The sequence below is a fragment of the Mustelus asterias genome, unplaced genomic scaffold (genome assembly GCF_964213995.1).
Source record: "Mustelus asterias unplaced genomic scaffold, sMusAst1.hap1.1 HAP1_SCAFFOLD_85, whole genome shotgun sequence".
NCBI classification, from domain to species: Eukaryota; Metazoa; Chordata; class Chondrichthyes; order Carcharhiniformes; family Triakidae; genus Mustelus; species Mustelus asterias.
The window spans coordinates 994,041-1,021,029 of NW_027590139.1; the positions used below are offsets into that span (position 1 = coordinate 994,041).

General features: G+C 42.5%; 1 gene segment (V, D, J or C); it reads left to right on the forward strand.

Moving 5' to 3' along the window:
- The first annotated feature begins 7,510 nt into the window (after positions 1 to 7,510).
- On the forward strand, positions 7,511 to 26,684 carry LOC144483944 (Ig heavy chain C region-like). The segment is given in 7 exon segments: positions 7,511 to 7,623; positions 7,756 to 8,065; positions 9,272 to 9,318; positions 22,899 to 23,198; positions 24,173 to 24,493; positions 25,414 to 25,722; positions 26,224 to 26,684. Coding segments are annotated over 7 exon segments (1,725 nt in total).
- Positions 26,685 to 26,989: the final 305 nt, after the last annotated feature.

The following is a 26,989-nucleotide window of genomic DNA, read 5'->3' on the forward strand; positions in this document are numbered from 1 at the left end:
TTCCAGACAGTATACTGTTCTGGGAATGTTTGATTTGGATAGTGTAGAGGGAGATTCACTTGTATCTAACTCATGCTATTTCTGCCTTGGGAGTGTTTAATTTTCCAATGCAGAGGGAACTTTGCATTCTGCAGCTAACCCCATGTTACTCCTGTCCTGTAAGTTTTTGATGGGACAGTCGGCCCTCTCTACAAATTTCAAGGGGATTGAAGCAGTCTCTTTATATTACAGTAAATTTACCCTGTGTCAGCTTATATTATGAGGCCATGCCTTTGTTTATTTTTCACTAGACCCTAACTCTTTTTATATTGCACGTAGAATTTTATATTGCCTGTCTCTACTCATATTAAACTGGATGTTTTATCTGTTTATACTAAATTAGACGCTGTCCCTGTTTATATTATACATCACCATGTTTCTGTTTATATTAAGCGAGACGTTGTCTCCGTTTACATTAATTTAGATATGTCTCTGCTTGTATCAAACTAGATGTAATCTTATTTCTGCAATTGATCGTGTCCACGTTTATATTGCATTGGACATGGTCTCAGTTTTTACTGCACTAGTCAATGCCAGTAATGATGAAAGTCGTTGGGGGAACACAATTCTCTGCATCCTTCTGCAGGTGCAAACTGTATGAGGTTTTGGGCACTGGAAAAGAAGAAGAGATATCTGAAACCTACTTCTGCTGACTGCATTGAAAATGGATACCAAGCCCTGTGTAGCATGCACTGTCAACAAAGAACAAAAAACAAAGACAATTACAGCACAGGAAAAGGCCCGTCGGCCCTCCAAGACTGCACCAACCAAATACTGTCGATCCAATACTGCCCGTTTCTGGATCCTGCCTGAAAGCAATGTTTTTATCCCAATATGTTATCTCTTCTTCTCGCAGAACCGTGTAGTAATACAGACATAATTCAAACAGAGGCATAGTTAAGTGCAGGAATAACACTGACACGGTCTAGTGAAATATATACAGGGTCAGTATCAAATATTAAATATCCAGAGAGAGTGTCCAGTGCAATATAAACTGAGTTCTGGTCTAGCAGAGTAACAGAGCCAGACTGTATTTTAATATAAACAGGGGCCTGATCCAATAAAATAGAAATGAGTTAGTGCCGACTGCCATGTGGGGATGGTCAAATATCAAATACTTGTATTTCCAATAACACCCACATCCCATGATAGAAACATTAAAAATATATTTATGACATTGTCAAGGAAAAGCAAACGGAGACAGTGTCTAGTGCAGTTTCACTGGATATAGGAGCTTGTGCGATATGAACTGAGACAGAGTCGAGTAATTAATGATACTGGAGCGAGACTTGTCTGCACTGAGATGGAGCCAAGTGCATTAGTAATAACTACTGATACACGACTTAGCCAGATTTAAACTGAGACCGAGTCCAGTGTGTTAGTGATAATTACTGATACAGTACCTAGACTGATATAAACTGAGACACAGCCCATTTTATTCGTGGTAATTGCTGATACAGGACCAAGACTGATACACACAGAGATTCGGACGATGCAGCAATTAGGAGGTATTGCAACGTACAATGAAACTGAGACATGACAGTCTTAAATAATCAAATCCATGGACTGGTGAAGCATTGACTTAAACAAGACCTAAACTATTAAAATTTAATGAACTATTAGCATAACAACTGTGACAGTACCATGTGTAATGCATGAATACAGTATTTCCAGTTTAGTATACAGTGGTAAATGTTCTGAGGCAGTAAGAATTAAGACACGGCCTCTTGTCAGATTAGAAGAGACATGGCTAAGTGCAACCATAACTTAGAAATTATAATATTAACAGGGCCTCTGCCTCGTATCTGAACACCTGAAATTGAGCCGAGTGCAGGAAAAAAATTAGATAGGACCTCATGGAATGTGATCCAGGTGTAATACAGACAGGGTCAGTGGCGAGTTGAATATAAGCAGGGATATGATCGGTTTAAAGTTATTTCATGAGATTTTGGCGTCACTGATGAAGTCAACTTTTGTTACCAAGCCCTAATTTCCTTTGAGAATGTGGTGGCAAGGTTTGGGAAGCTGGTGGGTGGGGTGTTCTTCGAGACAGCTACTTTTTCCAGAATGGCATTGAGCCTTTTGAGTGGCATGAGTCAGGCAAGTAGAGAATATTCAATCATCTGTGTTGGAACAGACTTGGAGGGCAGAAGGGCCTGTTCATGTGCTGTACTGTTCTTTTTTCTTTATTCATACTCCTCACCTTTTCCTTGTAGATGTTGGATAGGGTTTGGGAATTCAGGTGGTGAGCTGTTCGCCGCAGAACTCTTGGCATCTGACCTGCTCTTTTAGCCAACTGATTTAAATGCCTGTTCCAGTTCAGATTTTCACGAAGTATAATGCCCAGGATGTTGATATTGAGGGATTCTGCGCTCGTAATATTGCGTAGTGTCAAGGGGAGAAGGTTGGAATCTCCCTTACTGGAGAGGGTCATTGCCTGCCACTTGTGTGGCATAAGTGTTACTTGTCACTCATTATTCCAAGGCTGAATGTTTTCGAAGTCTTGCTTCATATGGATGCAGACTGTGTCAGTACCTGAGGAGTCGGAACTGGTGCTAAACTTTGTTCAATCATCAGTGAACATCCCACATATGAACTTTAATGATGGCTGAAGCTTGGGGGTAGGTCACTAACCTGAAGAATTTCTGCAAAGCCCTGTGACTGAGATGGTTAACCATTAAAAACCACAACCATCTTCCTTTGTGCTCCAGCCAGTGGACTGTTTCCCCCTGATTCCCATTAACTGCAGTTTCGCTCCGGCTCCTTGATGCTGCAAGCCGTCAAATGCTGCATCGATGTCAAAGGCACGGACTCTCAATTGACCTTTTAAATTAAAATTTCTATCTATATTTGGACTCATTTTAAATCATTTCTGGAATCGAGTGATCCTGGCGGAACAAAAATTGTGCAATTTGGTGTGCGTGTGTTTTGTGAAATGTATCATGTTTTATAGAAATTAATTTCAAAATGATCAATTGGATCCTTCCATTTGCAGTACATGATGGACACATAATAAACGCATCCAATTCAGATTGGCTTTCTTTACATATGTCACCTTTTCTCATGATTGAAGAGGACAATTTATGAAAGGTTAGTTCTGCCACAAGTGCTGCCCACTAAGCTACCTTTGTCATTGTGTGTTATCGTTTTTGCATCATGAATGGATATTAGGAGATTGGTGTAGAGCCAGTTATCACCAAAATCCTATAGTCCTTTCCGTGCAGACGGTGTTGAATGTCTTAGCGAGATTGACCAAAGTACCTTAAAGATATGGACACATATGGAAAATGGAGAAGTTGTCGGCTGGAGTAAATGTTCCAACACAGTCACTACACTGCACATCAGGAACACCCGGTCTGCAAGCAGATGATGTGTTTCAAGTGTGACCCGAGCAAAGATCTTTCCCGTGACGCTATGACTGAGATATGTCTGTAGCTGGAGCATTCTCTTACATTGACTTACGTTGCAAAAAATGTGATGAATTTGAATCATACATCTCTTGTGGAATGGTGGCACAGAGATTAGCTCTGTTGCCTCACAGCGCCAGGGCCACAGGTTTGGTTCCCAGCTTGGGTCAGTGTCTGTGCGGAGTCTGCACAGTCTCCGTGTATGTGTGGATTCCCTCTGGGTGCTCAGTTTCCTCCCACAGTCCGAAAAGGCATGCAGGTAAGGTGCACTGGCCAGGCTAAATTCTCCCTCAGTGTACCCGAACAGACGCCGCGATGTGGCGACTCTGGGATTTTCACAGTAACTTCATTGCAGTGTTAATGTAAGCCTACTTGTGACATTAATAAATAAACTTCAATCCTTAAATCTTCGAGCAGATAAGGAGAATGTCATAAATGTTCAGAAAAATAGTAATTATTTTCACCAATGACCGTCCATTAACAATTTAATAAATGCATTCACCAGTTCTCATTCATTCATAAAGATTAATATATTTAACATTACTTTATGGAAGGTGGGCGACACTGTGCAGGCCAGCATTTATTCCCCATTGCTAATTGCATTCGGTAAGTTGGTGGTGAGCCATCTTCTTGAACCGCTGCAAAACCTGCAGTGTAGGTACTTCCATGGTGCTGTTAGGGAGAGTGCTCATGGATTCCGACCCAGCGACAGTAGAGGAACGGTAATATATGTTCAATTCAGTTTGATGGGTGTCTTGGAGGGGAATTTCCAGGCGGGGTTGTTCCAATTCATTAATTATCATCAATTCATACAGATAAACAATTATTTCACAAATTATATTCAGCATTTTGAAAAAAGCAAAATACTAAGGATTCTGGAAACTGAACAAAAACAATAAATTCTGGAAAATACCAAAAGGCCTGACAGCATCTGTGGAGAGAGAATAGAGCCAACGTTTTGAGTCAGGAATGGACTGCCTGCAGGGATAGTGGAGTCAGAAACTTTAGGAATATTTAAGAAGCCATTGGATAGGCACATGGATACTTCGGGATGCAAGGGAGGAAATAGCTTGATGTGGGTTTCAGACAAAGCTTGGCACAACATCGTGGGCCGAAGGTCGGTTCTGTGCTGTACTGTTAAAAAAAAAGGATAATGAACAGTTATCCAGCAGCTTCATTGACAAGTAATCACCTCATCATCACACAGAAAGTCCTGATACGTAGCTGGAGTGTGTGTGATGATTTTCAAGGTGATGATATAAATGAAACTACCTGTACCTCATGTGAAGTTACTGAATCTTTAAATCCCGATTCATTATTACACTGTTTTGAGAAGTAAGGTAACACTTGTAGCTGTCCAGTGAGTCTCACAATATTTCTGTTGCTACCTTATTTACTTTTCACCCTGTTACCTTCACTAATTTGGGTGAGGGCATGTTGAGTGATTTGTTGCACGTGAAAGAACCACATGTTTCAAATATTACAATCCTCCCTCCTCAAACTAATGATGTTCACTCTTTTTATCTTGGATATGAAGATTCAGCATCAGCAGAGAAATGAACCATCCGAGCCGCAGGAATATCTCGTCCTTCTCTCCGTGAGAATCAGCTTGCTAACTCTCGATAAACTCGGGATGGATTTCACCCAGACATTCTGGAAGAATTAGAGGTATTAGACTGACACAAATCTGATGAAGGAGCTGATTCAATTTATGAAATAACCAAGCACAAATATGGGATTGTAGAACAGCATCTTTCAATGCCATCTATCAATGCATCCATCAATCTATTCATTGATTCCTCAATCAAAATACTCAGGCATCAAACTGCCATTCATCCCACTATCATTCATTCAAATGTCATTCATTCCTACATCAACACAGTAACACATTTATTGTTTGCGTCAGTTCTGACATAATATTAATTTAATTGATCCAGTGATCCAGAGGCCCAGGACAATGATGTGGGGACAGGGATTTAAATCGAAGCATTGCAGCTGGTGGAATTTTAATTCAATTAATAAATCTGGAACAGATACTAATGGTGACCTTTGGAGTCTCTCTAATTCCCCATTGGAGGAAATCTGCCATCGCTACCTGGTCTCACAAGGATGTGACTCCAGGCCGACAGCACAATAGCTGACTCTTTAATATCTTCAGAAGTGGTCGAGAAAACCAGTCAGTTCAAGGGAATTTGGGAGAGGCAAAAAATGCCGGTCTTTTCAACAAACATCCCATGGAAAGATAAAGGGAAAGAAAATACAAACATACATGTTCATGTATCGTCTCTCTGGGACATCTCTCAGTTTGTCTGTAATTCTTTCTATCCATCTATCACCATATCCTGATGTGTTGGAAAAATCATCATTGTTGCTAACAGGGTGCCAGAGAAGCTGCATGGAATTCCTTTCATTAGAGATGGGAAAAATTCATCTAGATTTACAACTTTAAAAAATTCAAGTGCCTGCAGTACTGTTGCTGGGTAGATTTATTTATAAATAGGCCTGATTGACAATGTGAAGGGTTTTAAGTTGGCTTGCAGCCAAGCGGTCAGTACAGAGGAAACAGATCTTTGATCTACTGCACAAACACCCCCAGATGCTTCCTGTCAATCACTTTGAGCATTTGACAGTAGCCTGGATTGCTGCCAAATACTGTGTGGGACAGATTAGTGTGAACCTGAATGGACAAATTGGGATTCAGCCATTTAAAGAATAAATGTTTCATTCGCACAAGAAAGACACATTTTAAATCGAAATCATTCTATTCAAATATTTTCATTCAGTGTCCTGTTCATTATGTGATTACATAGTATCGCAAAACAATAAAGTGACCAGATGCTTTTTCATTTGTATAACTTCCAAGTAAATGCCATTCCAATAATTAAAGTCTGTTTGCGAACCACTTCATAAAATGACAGAGAGAGATGTTAATCGTTCCAATTCCCCAGTCAATTGAGATCAGAACAATGGCAAAAAATGCTTCGAAATAATATTAAAAGAACATCATAAAACTGACATGAATAGCGGGGATTGCTGGAATATTCTGAAAGTTATGTATCTCATTTAAACAGCAGCGTCTCTTGTACCTGATTAGCACCGTGTTCCATTGTACAGCATAATCTGATTCCTGTTATTGAAGAGTGCCTCTCATAGCTGCCAATGAGTGGAGAAATGATCAGTTCATAACCTGATTCAATGGAAGATAAAACATTTAATTTTGTGATATTGTGCCATGTGCCGCAAAGTCCTGATATCCTGTGTTCCCACTACCAGTGAATGTTAGACAGCCAGTGGCCAATAGAGTGAGCTGCAATGATCTGGACGCTGAATGAAGAATTTAATGATCTCCGTGTCCGTTCCGATTCATTAGCTTCTCTGTCGAAAGTCGATGTTAATTTTATGTTTCTCCGTCACCTCACTATTTAATTATCAGGAGGGCGGGATTCGTATTATTTTCAAAGGGCTGTCTTCGCGATTGTGGTAGTTTGACAAATATAAGCAGAAATATTTTATTGTGTGAGAGTTTCTTCTCATCTCCAATCCCAAATTATCCAGTGATAGCCATCCACACTGTAAATAGAATCATTTTGTTCATCCCCCACATTTAATTAGAAATCGATAACAATTCTTCTGATAAAGTATGCTTTATTATTGTAATGTGACAGAGACCCCCAGAATTGTTGCAACACAGACTGACGGTCTCTTTATATTCCAAAAATGTAATTTCATCATTTTTAGATTTGTGTTCTTCTTGGGGCGTGGTAATAATAGCACCATACTTACAATGGAATTAGTTATTTAAATAAAGAAATGATGAACTGCAATATCACCATCAGAAATAATGGAGACAATACAATGGACATATTCAGCCAAACAAATATCCAGACACAGATAAAATGTCCATTTTAATATTAGTCTATTATAAATCTCGGAGTCCATTCTATTGGGGGTGTGGAAGGGACGTGAGTCCAGTCGCCGCCTCCAGCAGGGAATCAACAGGCGGCGCCTGGAAAGCCGCCCCCTTCTGCCGGGTATTTAAATACCGCTCACTGGGACCGGAATCCAACAGTCCGGGAGCTGGTTTGTTCACTGAGTTCCTGACACAACCATTTCCCCCAAATCACCAGAAGGATGAGGTCGGCGATTTCTCTCAGTTTGTTGCTGACTTTCTTCTCCGGTGAGTAGTATTTTTTCATTGTCCAAGTCTCTCACTGTTACTGTCTCAGTCTTAGTCTATCTCTGTAATATTCCAGAGTAAAAAATCATTACACCAGGATTAATCCTCGGGTTTTTTGATCTACTTTTACAGGTGTCCAGTCGGAGGTTGTGTTGACTCAGAATGAGGCAGAGACCGGGCGTCCAGGAGGCTCCCTCAAACTGACCTGTAAAACCAGCGGTTTCACTCTTGGCAGCACCTGGATGGGTTGGATCCGGCAGGTTCCCGGGCAGGGCCTGGAGTGGCTGGTTAGCTACTATAGTTCATCCAGCAACAGCTACGCCCCAGGAATTAAGAATCGATTTACTGCGTCCAAAGACAATTCAAAGAGCACCTTCGTTTTGGACATGAAGAGCCTGAAGATTGAAGACACGGCCATCTATTACTGTGCAAGACACCACAGCGAGAGGAACCAGGGCTACACCCGAACAAGAACAGCTCGAGAGGGAATTCAGCAACTTCCATCATAACCTGAAGGTAAATATCTGTTTTAAATGTAACATTAACGACAGTGGTCAGAACCGAACCATAATCGTGTTGAAAAGAAGTAACAAAGAAAGCATTTAACGGTAAAATTTAACAAACTCACCACTTTAACGGGGTGAGCTTTTCACTGACTTTATATTTTTTGTAGTTTCAGCAAGTACATCACTGGACATATTACTCGTTTTAATATTTCTGATAGATTGTGTTATATAAACAGTTGCCTGCATTTTAAATGAGAGCAGAACTAATGGTCCATTTGAAGTGAATATTGAGCGGCAGTACAGAACAGAATGAGTGCAGTTTTTGTGTGGGTGCGTGTCACAGTGATACAGCAGTGGGTCACAGTGCTGAACACAGCGACATCCTCATACAAAAACCTCAGAAAAAAGACTTTGCTTAAATATGTGATCAGTGCCACTGCCGAATGCTAAACAAAATGAGGAATAGACAAAATAATAGGTAGAAGCAGCATTGTTTTTTAAAAGATATAAAATACTTCAACTTTATTGTTATTGATTTACATGCTGAATGTGCACGGAGAGTGTAAAAGTTTCTAATCCCCTTTATCAATATCATGACCAGTAAAAATTGAAATATCTCACTGACTCACTCTTAAACGACATGGAAACAGACTTTTGAAATCGCAGTGAAATGACCTATCTGCATTTTACGGTTAATAATCTGCCGCTGTATTTGTCATGCTGTGTCTCACTGTGATACCTGGGTGGCACAACATTTACTGTCAATGCAAAAAACCCCTCAGCACTAATTGATTGAGGCTGGATCAGTGTCACTTTTAAATTCCAACTTTAATCGCAATACAGTATTATTATGTCCAGCACTGACCACATGATAAGAATGAATATGGAAAATCTGTGATAATTACTCAATTATCGGTTGGTGTTTATCAATAACATGTTCATGTGTTCCTCTGTGAAATATAAAACATTAGGGTCATTTATGAATGGAGAATGGTATCCAGAAATACAATTATAATTTAATGAACATTAATTGACTTTGCTTTTCCTCTGGTTTGTGAATATTTAAAATAATGGTGGTTTTGTATCTATTTTGTGCAGGGACGGTTATTGTACGACACAGCCCAGGGAATGTGACACTGTGACTACTTCGACTACTGGGGACAAGGAACCATGGTGACGGTGACTGCAGGTAAGAGCGATGCACTTATTGAATAATTGGTTTACATGTGTCTTTGTTTTATATTTTTGTCTATACTAATAATCAATTTGTTTACTTAAATGTGGGTTTGGTGGATTGTGAATTTTTACAATGCTTCCTGTGATTCTGCTGCAAAGGGGTTCTAGAATTCTGCTGTTTCTTGACAATAGGTGCTGCTGAGCGATTCAATCCCTAATTATTGTGATTTTGTGATTATCTTTTGAGGCTACTGTGTGGCTGGGTTACTTTAAAAGCCTGACGTCTGTTAAACAATTCAGCGTTTCGGTCATGTTTAATCTCGGTGACATCTAGTGGCTGCGGGTTGTACCATCTACTGCACAAGTGTTTGAAATCTAAGCCAATATTTTAAAAAAGTTCTAAAATGTCTATATTAATCCAGTGAACATGTTCCACTCACTCACAATGCTGGTGATGCTATGCAATATTTCTGCTTATTTTAAACATTAATTACTTTGGTGATGGGCGGATTGGCTGGAATTTATATTAAAAATTTCTGTCAATGTTACATTTGAATCTGTTGAAAGTGTTTGTAGAATTGAGCTGCTTCTGCAGGAAGCGGGGTTCAGCTTCTCAGTGATGCGTTTTTTCTGGTGAGGAGATTATGTATCTGGATGACTTTAAATAAGTAAAGTTTGTGAAATAGTTGGGTGTTTCTGCATTGTTTCTGCATTGCTTAAACCCTCGGTGAGACTGAGCTGTTACACGCTTTGTGATTGAATACGAACAGTCTGCGGGTTTGCAACTGCTTGACGCATGACTACAGGCAGAAATCAGGCAGGCTTTATTCTGTTTGTATTTTTAAAATCTTAAGTGATAATTGCAGGTTAAACTAAAGTACGGTTTATGCCACTCGTTCAGAACATAGTTTGTCACTGCATTCGCAATTTGGGGTACCTGCAATGCTAAATCTCGGAGACGTTTGATGGCTGGAGCTTTTACCATCCAAATGTTTAAATATGTTTGATACATGACCCAATATGAATTAAATGTGATAAAGTTTCAATACTAATTTGTTGGACACATTCCACCACCTCGCAATGCTATTGCTATTGTACTAGATTTCTGTTCAGTTTAATAGTTGGTTAAGAGCTCGTTTGCTAGATTCGACATTGAGATTTTCTTGCAATGTTCTGTTGAATGGATAATTGAGCTGCTTCTCCGTGAAATGGATTCATTCCCTCATGGATGTGTTTTCGTGTGTTTCTGTTGAGGAGACTCTGGTTCGGCCACTATGAATGTTTAAAATTTGTGAAATGGTTTGGTGTTTCGGCATTATTTCTGCATTGTTTTAGCTCGGTGGCACTGAGTGGTTAGACGTTTTCTGGTTGAATGCAAACAATCTTTGAGTTTGAAAATCCTTGGAGGGAGAAAACGAGCAGGTTTTGGAAAGAAACTAAAATAAAGATATCACAGCATTTTTATAAATGTTAACTAATGCTGACAAATTAAAGTAACCTTTCGACTTTTATCGAAAAATCATGACTTACAATGCTCATTCGGAAACTAAGTCGTTGCTGCAAACACAAACTTCTCATTAACAAGTTTAATTGCAAAGTTAATATAAACCAAACAATTATTAATCGGTAATATAACTCCATATTCACCTAAGATTATTTTATATTAATATAATTTAGCATTAATCCCCTTTAATAGTTCTGTTGTGCTTTTCACTAACATGACCAGAAAATTTTCCAGACTGGAAATATTTATTGATAATTCCAGAAATGACTTCAATGATAACATGCTGTTTCCACCGCAGCGCTCAATTCAACAAGATACTTTGCATTAATCGTTATATCCCAGATTAGTTCGCATTCACTGGAATACGTGTTTTGCACAATAAGACGTTTCTTTTTGGCAATTTTGGTATCCGATTTTTACATTTTTTTTCAGTGAAGTCGCAACCAGATTATTTCTTCCAACTAATTTGTCATTGGATACCGAGATAATTAATTACTAATCTCATCTAAAAAATTGTGAAATGGTTTGGTGTTTCTCAATTGTTTTTGTATTGTTTCAACTCATTAATACTGAGCAGTTACACGTTTTCTGGCTAAATGAAAATTCTTGTCGGGATAAAGCAAACAGGTTTCGGAAAATTAAAATAAATAGATGTTAGGGCATTTTATTCATGTTAACTGATGCTTACATATTAATATACATCATGAATTACATACTGTGTCACTGTATCTCTCTTAGGGACATTACACTACCCTGAATCTGTTATATTTGAGGTGCTCTTTTTCGGAAAAAATACATTTTTGCCCAGTTTTCGGGATTTGAGACAGACAGGGAGAGATAGTTAAAAGACGAAGGGAGTTTTGAAAGGAACGTCAGGTTAATTTAAAAATTTTCATTTTTGTTGTTGTTGTAATTTGACCTTTGATCAATTAGATTCAAACAGTTTGAATACATTTGACAGCGTGAACAGAGTTTTCTGACAGGTGGAATTCGCTGACACTCAAGTAATTGTTCACATAATTGTGTTTAAATTGTAGTAAAGTGTCAACAGAAACTGGCTAGAAATTGACAAGTAAATACTTGAAATTCAAAAAGATTAATTTATATAAAAATATTATAATATCATAAATATTATAAAGATAATATTAGCTCTGCACTTAATAATAGCATAATGTCTCCCATTACTGCTGAACTCAGGCTAGAATTATGGGACGAATAAATGACAGAATAGAAGAATTGATTCTATCTGAACCTGATGTTTAATTCTTATTAAATATTATAATGAAGAAAAAGTCTGGACTTATATTCTGCACCATGTTTTAGTGTTAGAGGAGATTTGAATCAATTGTCCTCTTTGTGTTTGCACTGTTTAATTCAGATCTTCTTTAATTAAACAATATGTTCACTAATTAAGTTATATGGATGGTCTAAATTACTAAATCGAGGAAGCAGTATTATTGATTTCAAACTGCCAGTCCGTTACAGTCTATACAAATTCAGAAGTACGCATTTTTAACACGTTTCTCTGTTACAATAAGACATTGGTAGTAAACGTGAAAAGTAAAATATTACAATGTGATTAGATTTAAGTAAATGAATGACAGATGTCTGAATGTTTTCATTCAGTAATTTGAAATTATTGTTTAACATTGTCTAAGACTTAATTGTAACCTAATTATTTAACAATGTTAAAGGCAGAAGCACGTTTTGAATGATTGAAAACTCATTTTATTAGAGCGCAAATCAGCTGACAGGAGAATTAACTGACAATTAACAATAACTTAAAATATAATATTGATGCTGATTAATTTAAAACAAAAGAACCTGAATACTGTACAGGCGTGCAAAATACAATTAGTTTTAGAGAATATTTAATTGTATCGAAAATGAATTCAGAAACAAAACATTTCTTTACACAGCTATGCTCAGCTCGATAAAGTGTTTTGCCTTGCTTATTTTGTTCACTCTATTTAATTAAGAAATTAACTCGAATCAGATAATGATTTTCAATGTAAATGTTTCCCGATTTGTTTAATTCTGACTGTGTCACTGCATCTCTGTTAGGGACATTGAACTGTCCTGAACCTGTTATTTTTGATTGCTCATTTTCAGCAAAATTACATTTTTACATAGTTTTCGAGAAGTGAGACAGAGAAATAATTAAAAGTCGAAAGGAGTTCTGAAATGAATATCAGTTTAATTTAAAATAGGTTATTGATTTTCTGTTGTTGTAAGTTGACCATTGATCAATTAGAATCCAACAATTTGAATGAAATTGACAGATTGAACAGATCTATCTGCTGGGCACTCGATTGTTGCACCGTTTATGTCTGTTCTGTTTCTGTGCGCGTGGTCACTGTGTTAGAACATAGAACATAGAACATTACAGCGCAGAACAGGCCCTTCGGCCCACGATGTTGCACCGACCAGTTAAAAAAAAACTGTGACCCTCCAACCTAAACCAATTTCTTTTCGTCCATGAACCTATCTACGGATCTCTTAAACGCCCCCAAACTAGGCGCATTTACTACTGATGCTGGCAGGGCATTCCAATCCCTCACCACCCTCTGGGTAAAGAACCTACCCCTGACATCGGTTCTATAACTACCCCCCCTCAATTTAAAGCCATGCCCCCTCGTGCTGGATTTCTCCATCAGAGGAAAAAGGCTATCACTATCCACCCTATCTAAACCTCTAATCATCTTATATGTTTCAATAAGATCCCCTCTTAGCCGCCGCCTTTCCAGCGAAAACAATCCCAAATCCCTCAGCCTCTCCTCATAGGATCTCCCCTCCATACCAGGCAACATCCTGGTAAACCTGCTCTGCACCCTCTCCAAAGCCTCCACATCCTTCCTGTAATGTGGGGACCAGAACTGCACACAGTACTCCAAGTGCGGCCGCACCAGAGTTGTGTACAGTTGCAACATAACGCTACGACTCCTAAATTCAATCCCCCTACCAATAAACGCCAAGACACCATATGCCTTCTTAACAACCTTATCTACTTGATTCCCAACTTTCAGGGATCTATGCACACATACACCTAGATCCCTCTGCTCCTCCACACTATTCAAAGTCCTCCCGTTAGCCCTATACTCAACACATCTGTTATTCCTACCAAAGTGAATTACCTCACACTTCTCCGCATTAAACTCCATCCGCCACCTCTCGGCCCAACTTTGCAACCTGTCTAAGTCTTCCTGCAAACTACGACACCCTTCCTCACTGTCTACCACACCACCGACTTTGGTGTCATCAGCAAATTTGCTAATCCACCCAACTATACCCTCATCCAGATCATTAATAAATATTACAAACAGCAGTGGCCCCAAAACAGATCCCTGAGGTACACCACTTGTAACCGCACTCCATGATGAATATTTACTATCAACCACCACCCTCTGTTTCCTATCCGCTAGCCAATTCCTGATCCAATTTCCTAGATCACCCCCAATCCCATACATCTGCATTTTCTGCAGAAGCCTACCATGGTGAACCTTATCAAACGCCTTACTAAAATCCATATATACCACGTCCACTGCCTTGCCCCCATCCACCTCCTTGGTCACTTTCTCAAAAAACTCAATAAGGTTAGTAAGGCACGACCTACCTGCCACAAAACCATGCTGACTATCACCTATCAATTCATTACTCTCCAAATAACTATAAATCCTATCCCTTATAATTTTTTCCAACATCTTGCCGACAACAGAAGTGAGACTCACCGGTCTATAATTCCCGGGGAAGTCTCTGTTCCCCTTCTTAAACAATGGGACAACATTCGCTAACCTCCAATCTTCTGGTACTATACCAGAGGCCAACGACGACCTGAAGATCAGAGCCAGAGGCTCTGCAATCACTTCTCTTGCCTCCCAGAGAATCCTTGGATAAATCCCATCCGGACCAGGGGATTTATCTATTTTCAGACCCTCCAGAATATCCTGCACATCCTCCTTATCAACTGTAATACTGTCTATTCTACTCCCTTGCAACCCAGTGTCCTCCTCAGCTATATTCATGTCCCCTTGCGTGAACACCGAAGAGAAATATTGGTTCAATGCTTCACCAATCTCCTCCGGTTCCACACATAACTTCCCTCTGCCATCTATAACTGGCCCTAAACTTGCCCTAACCAACCTTCTGTTCTTGACATACCTATAGAACGCCTTAGGATTCTCTTTAACCCTATCCGCCAAAGTCTTCTCATGTCCCCTTTTAGCCCTTCTAAGCTCGCTCTTCAACTCCCTCTTAGCCAATCTAAAGCTTTCTAGTGCACTACCCGAGTGCTCACGTCTCATCCGAACATAAGCCTCCTTTTTCTTTTTAACCAACAAAGAAACTTTTTTGGTGCACCACGGTTCCCTAGCCCTACCAATTCCTCCTTGCCTGACAGGGACATACCTATCACAGACTCGCAGTAGCTGCTCCTTGAAAAAACTCCACATGTCGGACGTTCCCAGTCCCTGTAATCTCCTAGTCCAACCTATGTTTCCTAATTCTCTCCTAATAGCCTCATAATTACCCTTCCCCCAGCTAAAACCACTGGCCCGAGGTTCATGCCTATCCCTTTCCATCACTAAGGTGAACGTAACCGAATTGTGGTCACTATCACCAAAATGCACACCAACTTCCAAGTCTAGCACCTGGTCTGGCTCATTTCCCAGCACCAGATCCAATATAGCCTCACCTCTAGTTGGCCTGTCTACATACTGAGTCAAAAAACCTTCCTGCACGCTTTGAACAAAAACTGACCCCTCTAACGAGCTAGAGCTATAACAATTCCAGTCAATATTAGTCAAGTTAAAATCCCCCATAACAATTGCCCTATGTTGGCACCAAGAATCTGCCTGACTGGTTATAAACCTTTTGGTTCCTTCCCCTGTATTTCAGGGAGTGAAAATTGATTTATTTCTTCAATAAACTTGTACCTGTGAGAAACGTGACAGGTTGACTTGATGTTTGACTCGGCGTCTCAGAAATGAGATCCCTGAAGCACATTGTGACAGTTAGAGAGAGCAGAAACGTCAGGCTGTAGAAAGAGATTTGGTTGATTTTTAACCAGTGATATACCGGCTTTGGGAACTTTGGATGAGCAAATGCAAAGGGAGGTTTACTGTATTGTATTCTATACTATAGCAGTCCCTGACCTGTTTAGTAGAACAGTTGCAGGGTCAAATTCGTTTGCATCTTATTCTTAATTTCTAAAGGCAATTTAGAGTCGCTTGCAAAGCAAGAATTTTAAATATGTCCCTACATAATTGTTCCTTGGGAAAGAATTGATATTAAGTATCCTTGAATAACTGCAGTGCATATGCTGCAGGCATCCGCCGTGCTGTTAGGCAGGATGTTCCAGGATTTTGACCCAGCGACTGTGAAGGAACTGAGATATTGTTTCAAGTCAAGATGGTGTGTGTCTTGTAGGGGAGCTTGCAGGTGATAGTGTTCATATGTGGCTGCTGCCCTTGGCTTGTTAGGATGTAAAGGCAGCGGGTTTGGACAGTGTTTTCTCTGGAGTCTTGGTGAGTTGCTGCAGTGCATCTTGTATAAAATACACACTGCTGTCACTGCTTGTTAGTGATAGAGAGAGTGAATAGGGTGACTGAGGGGGCGGGTAATCTTGTGGGTGGCTTTGTCCTGGATTGTGTCAAATTTCTTCAGTTTTTACAAGTTTCGCTCATTGAGGAAAGAGGAAATTATTCAATTGTGACTGACTTGTGAAAGATTTAAATGTTTTTCCAACCCTTGGCCTGAGGTCCGTATTGTGCTCACTTGTCACTCCCATTTACTGTGTGAGTGGGTGAGTGTGTATGTGAAGTGAGGGTGTTTTTCCAGTCTGAATCAGCCAGATAGAGACTTGCACACATCACACACTCTCACACACATAAATACACACATACACATTCTCATAGTCTCTCACACATGCCCACATACATATTCACACTTACTTTCTCTCTCATCCGATCTCTCTCACACGCCCATACACATTCTCTCTCTCACATAAACTCTCTCAAATACAAATACATACATACTCTCGCTCTCTCAATCAGTCTCTCATACCACCATACACAAAAGCACTCACACGCACACCCCCGACACACATTCTCTCTTACGCACAGCCACACACTCTCACATAAGCACAGTCTCACACTCTCGCATACGCACTCTCACATGCATTCTCTCTCCCACACTCTGTCACACACGCTCAAGCTGTCTCACATTTATTCACACACGCTCTCACAATTCCTCTTGCACACACGCATCTCTCTCTCTCTCTCAAGCACACGCATATATTTCTATATCTCTTGCACACACTATCTCACACCTGTACATTCTTGCTCTCACACACTGGCTCTCTCACAAACACTCTCTCACAAGCAAAGACTCACGCACGCACTCTAACACACACTCTTCCGCACAGACACAGTCTCTCACATAAGCACAGTCTCGCGCACACATTTTCCCTCACACACACACACATGCACTATCCCTCTCACATTCCCTCTTCCGTGCTCTCACTCCATCTCACACTCATTTGCATGCTCGCTCTCTCTCTCATACGGACACTTGCACACGCATTCTCTCACACAGGCGCATTTTTCTCTCTCTTTCACCCGCTCACTCCCTTACACATTGTCTCACACACGCACAATCTCGCTCTCAAACACTGTCTCTCACAAACACCCTCTCTCTCTCACACGCACACAGTCTCTCCGTCTCTCACACATGAACACACATGTATACACAATGTATCTCTCTTAAACACGCCACTTATCACAGACACATGTTCTCGCAACCGTTATTTCACTCACACACACTCACGCATCCACTCTGTCTAATTTTCACAGTTTTTCTCACTCACACACACTCTCCCCGCCCCTCCACGCACGCACACACACACACGCACACACATATACTTTGAAGAACAGAAAAATACTCTCACACACATAAAAAATAACTCTTGAAACACACACTGTCTCTCGCACACACGCATTCTCTATCTCACATATCCTTTCTCTCACGCGCACTCTCTCCTCTTGTACACACAGACCACTTTCTCAAACACGTGCAAAACACTCATGTGTCTGACACTCTAACACACATAAACCATACACAACGTCTCTCTCGCACAAAAAATCTCTCTCTCTGTCTCACATACGCACACACACACACACACACACACACACAGACACACAGACACACGCACACACACACACACACTCAAACACATTGCTTCTATCACCCACACACATTGCGCATATCTTTCTCACTCACACACAATCCCATGCACACTTTCACACACTCATGAACATATTAATTTGCTTTCCAATAGGCACTCCCTCTCACACACACTGTCTTTCACATGAACACAACACTCTCTCCCACACACACACACACACACACCCTCCCTCAAGCACACACACTATCTTTCATAGATACCGTGTATCTCATATAGACACACTCCTTTTCACATAAACACACACTCAATCACACACCGAAGTACTCTCTCACACAGACTGCCCACACACACACTTTCAAGAAGAGACACACTCTCACACACCAAGAATAACTTTCCAATCACACATTCTCTCTCTCACACACGTTATCTCACACACCCTTTCTCTCACGCACACTCTCCCCTCTTGCACACACAGCCCACTGTATCACACACGTGCAAACACAGTCTATCACACACAGGCACCCTCACACATACATCCACCCTCTCTCTCTCTCACACACATCCAAACACCCTCACACACTTTCCATCTCACATAGTCAGAGTGATTGTCCTTGACATCATAAATAGAAGCATAGGATCCTACAGTGCAGAAGGGGGCATTCAGCCCATCGAGTCTGCACCAACAGCAATCCCACCAAAGCCCTATCCACATAACCACATGTATTTACCCTAACTAGTCCCTCTGACACTAAGGGGCAATTTAGCACGGCCAATCCACCGAACCCGCACATCTTTGGAATGTGGGAGGAAACAGGAGCACCCGAAGGAAACCCAAACAGACACGGGGTGAACTTGCAAACTCCACACAGACAATGAGCCAAGTCGGGAATCGAACTGTAAGGCAGCAGTGCTAATCACCGTGCCACCCCCCGCCCCCCAACCCCCCGGTAGCATTTGAATGAGGATGGGATCGAGGAGCCCGAGTAAAACTCAAGTCAATAAGAATCGGCGGGAAATTCTTCTCTGTTCGGAGTCATACTTAGCACAAAGCAAGATGGTGTTGGTTGTTGGAGGTCAAACATCTAAGTTCAGATTTCACTGCAAAAGTTCGGCAGGGGATTGTCCTGGGACCAACAATCTTCTACTGCTTCATCAAAGACATTCCATCCAACATGAGGTCAGAAGTAGAGATTTCCATGTGTTACACCGGACAGAAAGACACAATAAGTAAGAAGGGACTTGGCTGAGACCAAGGCCGCCTGGCTCCCCAATACTGGTGTAAACTTGCTGTTTGATTCCTGTGCGAGCCATTCTGGTTTCGCTGTAAGCTTCCCTTCCAGCTCCCTCAGTCTGTCTATTTATTAACTGATACGTGATTCTTAAAGAAAGACACCGACATTAACCAGCTGCCCGGTGATCTACACTGCTGCCTGACTTTACACAGCCCTGTTACAGAAAGCTGATCAATGGAGACAATCGGGAAAAGATCGATGGAGAGGAAGAGGTGGAGGTGGCCCACTGACTCTCTCACCCCCGCCCACACTTCCTCACTCACCCTCAATCTCTCATCCTCACTCAAAGAACTTCACTCACTCACCCTCACTTACCCACCATCCTTCGCTGAAACACTCTCACTCACTCATCCCCTCTCACTCATCCCCGCTCACTCATCCCCACTCACTCTCCCTTGCTCACTCATCCAGCCTCACACACTCACCCTCACACACTCACCCTCACACACTCACCCTCACACACTCACCTTCACACACTCACCCTCACACACTCACCCTCACACACTCACCTTCACACACTCACCCTCACACACTCACCCTCACACACTCACCCTCACACACTTACCTTCACACACTCAACCTCACACACTGAGCCTCACATACTCACCCTCACACACTCACCCTCAGAAACTCACTGATCCTCATTCACCCTGAGTCACTCACCCTCACACCCTCACTCACTCACAAACATTCGCTCACTCACTCTCACCCATCCTCACTCACTCACCCACACTCACTCACACACCCTCACTCAACCTCACTCATTCAACCTCAATCACACATCCTGAGTCACTCATCCTCACACCCTCACTTACTCACTCACATTCATTCACCCTCATTCACTCACTCTCACACCCTCACTCACACACCCGCATTCACTCACTCGCACTCACTCACCCTCAGACACCCTCATTTACTCACCCTCATTCACGCACTGTCACTCAGCCACCCACACTCACACACCATCACACACGCAACCTCACTCACCAACCCTCAGTCACTCACTCAGAGCCTCAGTCACTCACCAACACTCATACTCACCCTCATTCACTCACCCTACTTACCCACCCTCACTCGCTCGGTCTCACTCACTCACCGCACTTACCCACCCTCACTCATCCAGTCTCACTCACTCTCACTCACCCTCACTCACTCTCCCCACTTACCGACCCTCACTCACCCAGACTCACCCCCACACACTCAAGCTCAATCATCCTCTCTCTTTCACTTACGCCACCTGACCCATTCAAACTCACTCAGACTCACGCACCTACATTCACTCACACACCCTCACATACTCACCATCACTCAACTTCACCCACCCTAACTCACAGATGCTCAATCACTCATCCTCACTCAAACACCTTCACTCACTCATCCTCACTCACCCACCCATCCGCATTCATTCTCCCTCACGCACTCTCACACACCACCCCTAACAATACACCCTGACTCACTCACTCTCTCACCCTCACTTACTAAGTCATATTCACTCCCTCACCCTCATTCACTCGCTCTCACTCACCCACCTTCGCTAACCTTCACGCATCCTCACTCACTCACCCTCATTCATTCATTCTCGCTCACCGACACTCACTCACCCACCTTCACTCACCCCCCCCCTCACACACCCTCATGTACTCACGCCCTCTCACCCTCACTCACACTTACTCACTCACCCTCAATTACTCATCCTCACTCAAAGAATTTCATTCACTCACCCTCACTTATCCACCTTCCGTCACACACACCATCACTCATCCACTCTCACTCCTTCAATCACTCACCCTCACGCACACACATTCTCTTACTCACACTTGCTAAACCTATGTGTGGAGGTCTGCAACGAGAGAGAAGAAAGATCTCAAGCGGCAGTTTGGTGTTCAAATGTGGGAGCTGCCCTGCGAATGCAGAGAGCTGGAGGGAATCCCTGGGGGCTCAGGGCCAGGGACAATGGCAAAGAGCCGGGGAGAACAGGAGGCGTGGTAAAGGGCAGAGAGCAGGGGGTGGGGGGGAGGGCAGAGAACCTGGGGAAAGGGCACACAGCCGGGCAACAGGGCAGAGAGCCGGGGGAAAGGGCAGAGAGCCAGGAGAAAGGGCAGAGAGCCAGGAGAAAGGGCAGGGAGCCGGGGGAAAGGGCAGAGAGCCAGGAGAAAGGGTAGAGAGCCAGGAGAAAGGGCGGGGAGCCAGGTGAAAGGCAAAGAACCAGGGGAAATGGCAGAGAGACGGTGGAAAGGGCAGAGAGATGGGGGAAAGGGCAGAGAGACCAGAGAACGGGGAGAGAGCCAGGAATAAGGGCAGGGACGCCGGGGAAACGACAGGGAGCCTAGGAAAAGGGCAAGAGAGCCCAGGGGTAAGGGCAGAGAGTCAAGGGGAAAGGGCAGAGAGCCGGGGGAAAGGACAGAGAGCCAGGAGAAAGGGGAAAGTGGATAGGGAGCAGGGACACCGGGCAGAGATCCGGGGGAAAGGGTAGGGAGCTGAGGGAAAGGGCAGATAGCCGGGGGAGAGGGCGCAAAGCTGGAGGGAAGTGTAGAGAGCCAGGTGGAAGTGCGGAGAGCCGGGTGAAAGGGGAAAAGAGCCACAGGGAATAGCAGAGAGCCAGGGGAAAGGGCAGAGAGTCGGGGAAAATGGGCAGAGAGTGGGTGATCGACGGGCGGAGTGAGGATGTGCAAAATAGAGCGAGCACCACAACCAGATCATCTGTAATCTCAGTGAATAATGGAGGAGACTTCAGGGCCCGAATGGCCAACTCTTGCTATTAATGTATGACCCTTCAATTAGTCAATGTTGCAATTATTTGAATTTGTAATCACATTGAGAGTTTCCTGGTCATTCAGTAAGTATTCATTCCGAAGGTAGTTTTGAAGCAAAGTCACTAGTCTTCGTTTTGTGGAGTGAGAGGCAGTGAGTTGGAGAGAGGAAGGGGCATCAGTTAGTTTGTACACAGGCAATATCCAAAACTACAATGTGGAGATGCCGACGTTAGGTTGGGGTGGGCACAGTAAGGAGTCTGACAACACCAGGTTGAACTCCAACAGGCTTATTTGGAATCGTGAGCTTTTGGAGCTCTTTCATCAGGTGAGTGGCTGACATGAATGAAGAGACAACTTCTTCATCACAAAGTGCTGTTGTTTGAGAAATAGCTCGTGCCTGAAGTAATGGAGAAACTCTTTACACTTCTCTGTTAATCTAATGAATGGTATGTCATTACAATGACATCAAAATGTTTTTGTCTTTCCAATCTGATAGAGGTCGAGACAGTGATGTGAGTTTCTACAAAGATGGCGATTCTCAAATGATAGGAGTAACAGAAGCTGAAAGGTGTATGTAGGTCTTAACCGGGAAATATTACGTTAAGTTCATAATTCTAGACAAATCGTGATGTAGAAACATAGAAAATAGAAGCAGGAGTAGGCCATTCGCCCCTTTGACCCTGCTCTACCATTCACTTTGATCACAGCTCATCAATATCCTGACCCCGTCTACTACCCATATCCATTGATCCCTTTAGCCCCAAGAGCTATACCTAATATAGAAACTTACTTGTATAAATATGTTTGACTAATTAATAAACGCAAGTAAGAGTCTAACTTGTTGAATCGACTGTTCTTTCCCAGCGACACCGTCTCCGCCCACTCTCTACAGCCTCGTCTCTTCCTGTCAGCAACACAACTCCGCTGGCTCCATCACCTACGGCTGTTTGGCGATGGACTACTCTCCAGATGTCTCCAAACTGACCTGGAAGAAAAATGGGCAGCTGATCGCCACTGGATTTAAGACTTATCCATCAGTGAGAAACACGAAGGGAACCTATACCCTGAGCAGCCAGTTAACCATCACCCAGTCAGTGGGAGAGTGCAGCAAAATCGACTGTGAGGTTCGACACAGCGACTCAGTCAAGAGCATTGGAATGCAATGTAAGTGTTGTGGAACTTGGGCAAGACAGGAACGCGCCGATTGAACTGTATAAGGCCTTAGTTATAACTGATCTGTAACATTCTGAAAAAAATTGAATTATGCAAACTCCAAGTAAGTGTCTCCTGACTGAAAAGTTGTTCAGAACCAAAGAACAACAGGACTGTTACTGAGCAGAATGAGGCCATTTAGCCCATCCTGTCTGTGCTGGCCAAAAGGGAGAAGAAATAAACTAGCCTAACATTTTGAGCCCATTTTCCAGCCCTTGCGCCGTAGCCGTGCAGGTTAAAGCACCTGAGATGCAGACGTAATGACCTTTTAAATGACCATGCTCCCTGGTAATTGAGCCATCCACTTGGGGAATGAATTATTTCTGCCTACATCCCTTATAATTTTGTGAACCACAATTACGTCACGCCTCAGCCTCCTCTTTTTCTAAGGAGAAAAACTCCTGCCTGTCCAATCACGCCTCATGGCTGCAATTTTCAGTCCCTGGCAACATTCTTGTCAGCCTCATCTCTCTTCAGAGTCATTACATCATTCCTGCAACGTGGTGACCAGAACTGTACAGCAAACTCCAAACGTGGCCTAACTAGCGTTTTATACATCTCCATCATTACACCACTGTTTTTGTATTCAATCCCTCACATAACAGAGGAACTAATCCGATATGCTTTCTTGATCAACTTTTCCAGCTGCCCTACCATCTACAAGGACCTGTGGACATGCACTCTAAAGTCTTGCATTTCCTCAATCCCTCTTAACATTCCAGTTTATTGCCTTGCGTTGTTTTCCCTCCCCAAATGCATTGTGTGGCACTTTTGACGGTTGAAATCCATTCGCCATTTCCCTGCCAATTCAACCAAACCATGAATATAATTCTCAAATCGGCAGCTATGGTGCTAAAATAAAAGAACTAATTTTAATTGCTGTCAATTGAATCTTCAAGTAACGTCAAAACATGTGTTTGTTAAAGGCGACATCCCCCCAACCGTTATCCGCCCAAGCGTTATCCTCACCGTGAGTTCCAGTGAAGAAATCACAAGCAGAAAATTTGCAACCATCGTCTGTTCAATCATCGATTTCCAGCCAAAGTCAATGACGGTGAAGTGGCTGAAGAATGGACAACTCATGGATTCAGGAATTGTCACCTCTCCCGCCTGTGAAGTGAACGGGAACTTCTCGGCCAGCAGTCGGCTGACAGTCTCCGCTCAGGAATGGTTCAGCAAAGTGGTCTATACCTGCCAGGTCACTCATCAAGGATTCACTCAGAGTCAGAACATCAGCGGATCTCTGGGTAAGAGACTCAAACCGAGGATAAAATATACCATTCCGATGTTAATCGAAATTAGGGATCTATTACAGTTAGTACAAAGATAGAACAACTTCTAATTTGCTGTCATGTGGTTTGCTGCATTGGGACAGTGCCCCATTCAGAATTTCATCACAACAGCAATTTTTGTTATTCCTTCATGAGATGTGCATTTATTTCCCATCCCTGAGGGCACTTAAGTGTCAACCACATTGCTGTGGATCTGGAGTCACATGCATGCCAGGCCAGATAAAGACAGCAGATTTACTTTTCTAAAGGGCATTCGTGAACCAGGTGGGTTTTTACAACAATGGCTTCATGATGATCATTTGACTTTTAATGATAGATTTTTACTAAATTCAAATTTCACCATCTGCAGTGGTGAGATTCGAATCTGTGTCCCCAGAGTCGTGCCCTTGGTTACAAGACCATTGGCAACACCACCATGCCACTGCCTCCCCTTGAAATAGTGTTCCCTTCCATTTTGAAGTAATATAGTAAGCGAGGTGGTCTTGATGTCAGCTTTTTCCTGAGACAGCTGGTAAGATTTGGAGAGACAGTCGGTGTCGGACTGTTTCACAGGTCACAGCATAGGGGTAAAATATTGGGAAGTGCATCCACCCGACTTATAAACTAACTGCCAGTACTTGGATCCTGAGTTCAGGAATGGTATATTTGTTGGGGAATACTGCAATGTTGATTCATGAGAATGAAACCGCTGCTAAAATACTTGAACAAAAAGAGAATAATTTCACAGAGCAGGCTGGTTTTCCATCCTCCATAGAGGTTGAAAGGTGATAGTTAGAGGTTGATATATCGAAGGCAACTTCGTCTCCTTCAGGCTGAAGACTGCTGTCCTGCTTCTGAAGAGGGAACTAGGGTTGATTTTCATTTTTCATTCACAGATCCTCCCCAGTGCCCTGATACCACAGTGACGATACAGCCACCACCAATTGAACAGGTCTTACTGGAGGCAACAATAACCTTAACCTGCATCATTTCTAATGCTCCTTATGGAGTTAATGTGTCCTGGATCCGAGACAGGAAGTATTTGAAATCAGAGATTGCCGAAAAGCCTGGAGCGGATCCTGACAGCGTGGTCAGCAACTTAAACATCTCGACACAAGCCTGGCTGAGTGCGGCTGTGTTTGACTGCGTGGTGAGCCATCAGGATCTGCCGACTCCTTTAAGAAAATCCATCCACAAGGAAACAGGTGAGCTGAGAGATTGAAGGAATAAATGCGTCACTGTGTCTATTTCCAGTGTAAGTGGACTGGTCAATATTCAGTATTCAGTGCATTAATGGTCTCCCCTGAGTGGAAACTCTACTAACTAAAAACTGGGGGTTGTAGATATTTTTACGGGGAAATTTGATGTGTTGATGAATGAAAAGTGAACTGAAGGCGATGTTATTGGGTTTAGATCGAATAACGAGGGAGGAGCCTGATGTGGAGCATAAAAACCAGAAAACCAAACAAAAAGCCGATCAGTTGGGCCGAAAAGCCTGATTCTGTGCTGTAAAATTTCTGAAACTTCCCAGTCCAGCCCCCTGAGTTATTTGAGAAAATAATTGTGTTCACCTCTGCTCCAAACTGGAAGTCAAAAATGGAAACATTTAAAATCGAAACGAAGCACATTTTTCTGATATCGAGCCAGTGGTTACATTCTCTCCGGAATTCTCCAGTTTATTGACATTTATTGTACATTTTCTGCAGATCCAAATCCGCGGGAACCGTTCGTCTCTGTCCTCCTGCCCTCGGCAGAAGAAGTCTCCGCTCAGAGATTCGTCTCCCTCAGCTGCTTAGTGAGACGTTTCTCCCCGCGAGAGATCTTCGTCAAGTGGACCGTCAACGACAAGCCGGTGAATCCTGGGAACTACAGGAACACCGAGGTGGTCGCGGAGAGCGGGAATAGCTCCTTCTTCATGTACAGTCTGTTATCCATTGCAGCAGAGGAATGGTCCAGCGGTGCTTCTTACTCCTGTGTGGTGGGACATGAAGCCATCCCCTTGAAGATCATCAACAGAACAGTTGACAAATCCAGCGGTAAACCCAGTTTTGTGAACATTTCCCTTGCACTGATGGACACCGTTAATTCATGTCAATGAGAATCACTCGGTTACATTAAAAACTTCAATAAAAAGAATAAAATCTTTTTCCTCCAACGATAAATGAAATACCCAATTGCTTAATTGATTGGTTTTCAATTTTACTTCCACTATGTATCTTTGGTTTGAGTCAGGTATTTCCACGTCTCGGGCTCAAGCCTTGTTGAACCAGTGCACCCAGCTCAGATACACCCTGTGTTAGAGACAGAGTAGAGCACATTCATTACAGTATTCTGCAAAATATCTTCACCGACTTTCCTCCCACTGAGGAGAAATCTGACAATTTCAACATTTCTGACAAACAAACACAATTTAGATCTCGGTGTTCCTGCTTCTCTCATTGTCCATGCCTTTACCATTGATGTCAGCTTTAA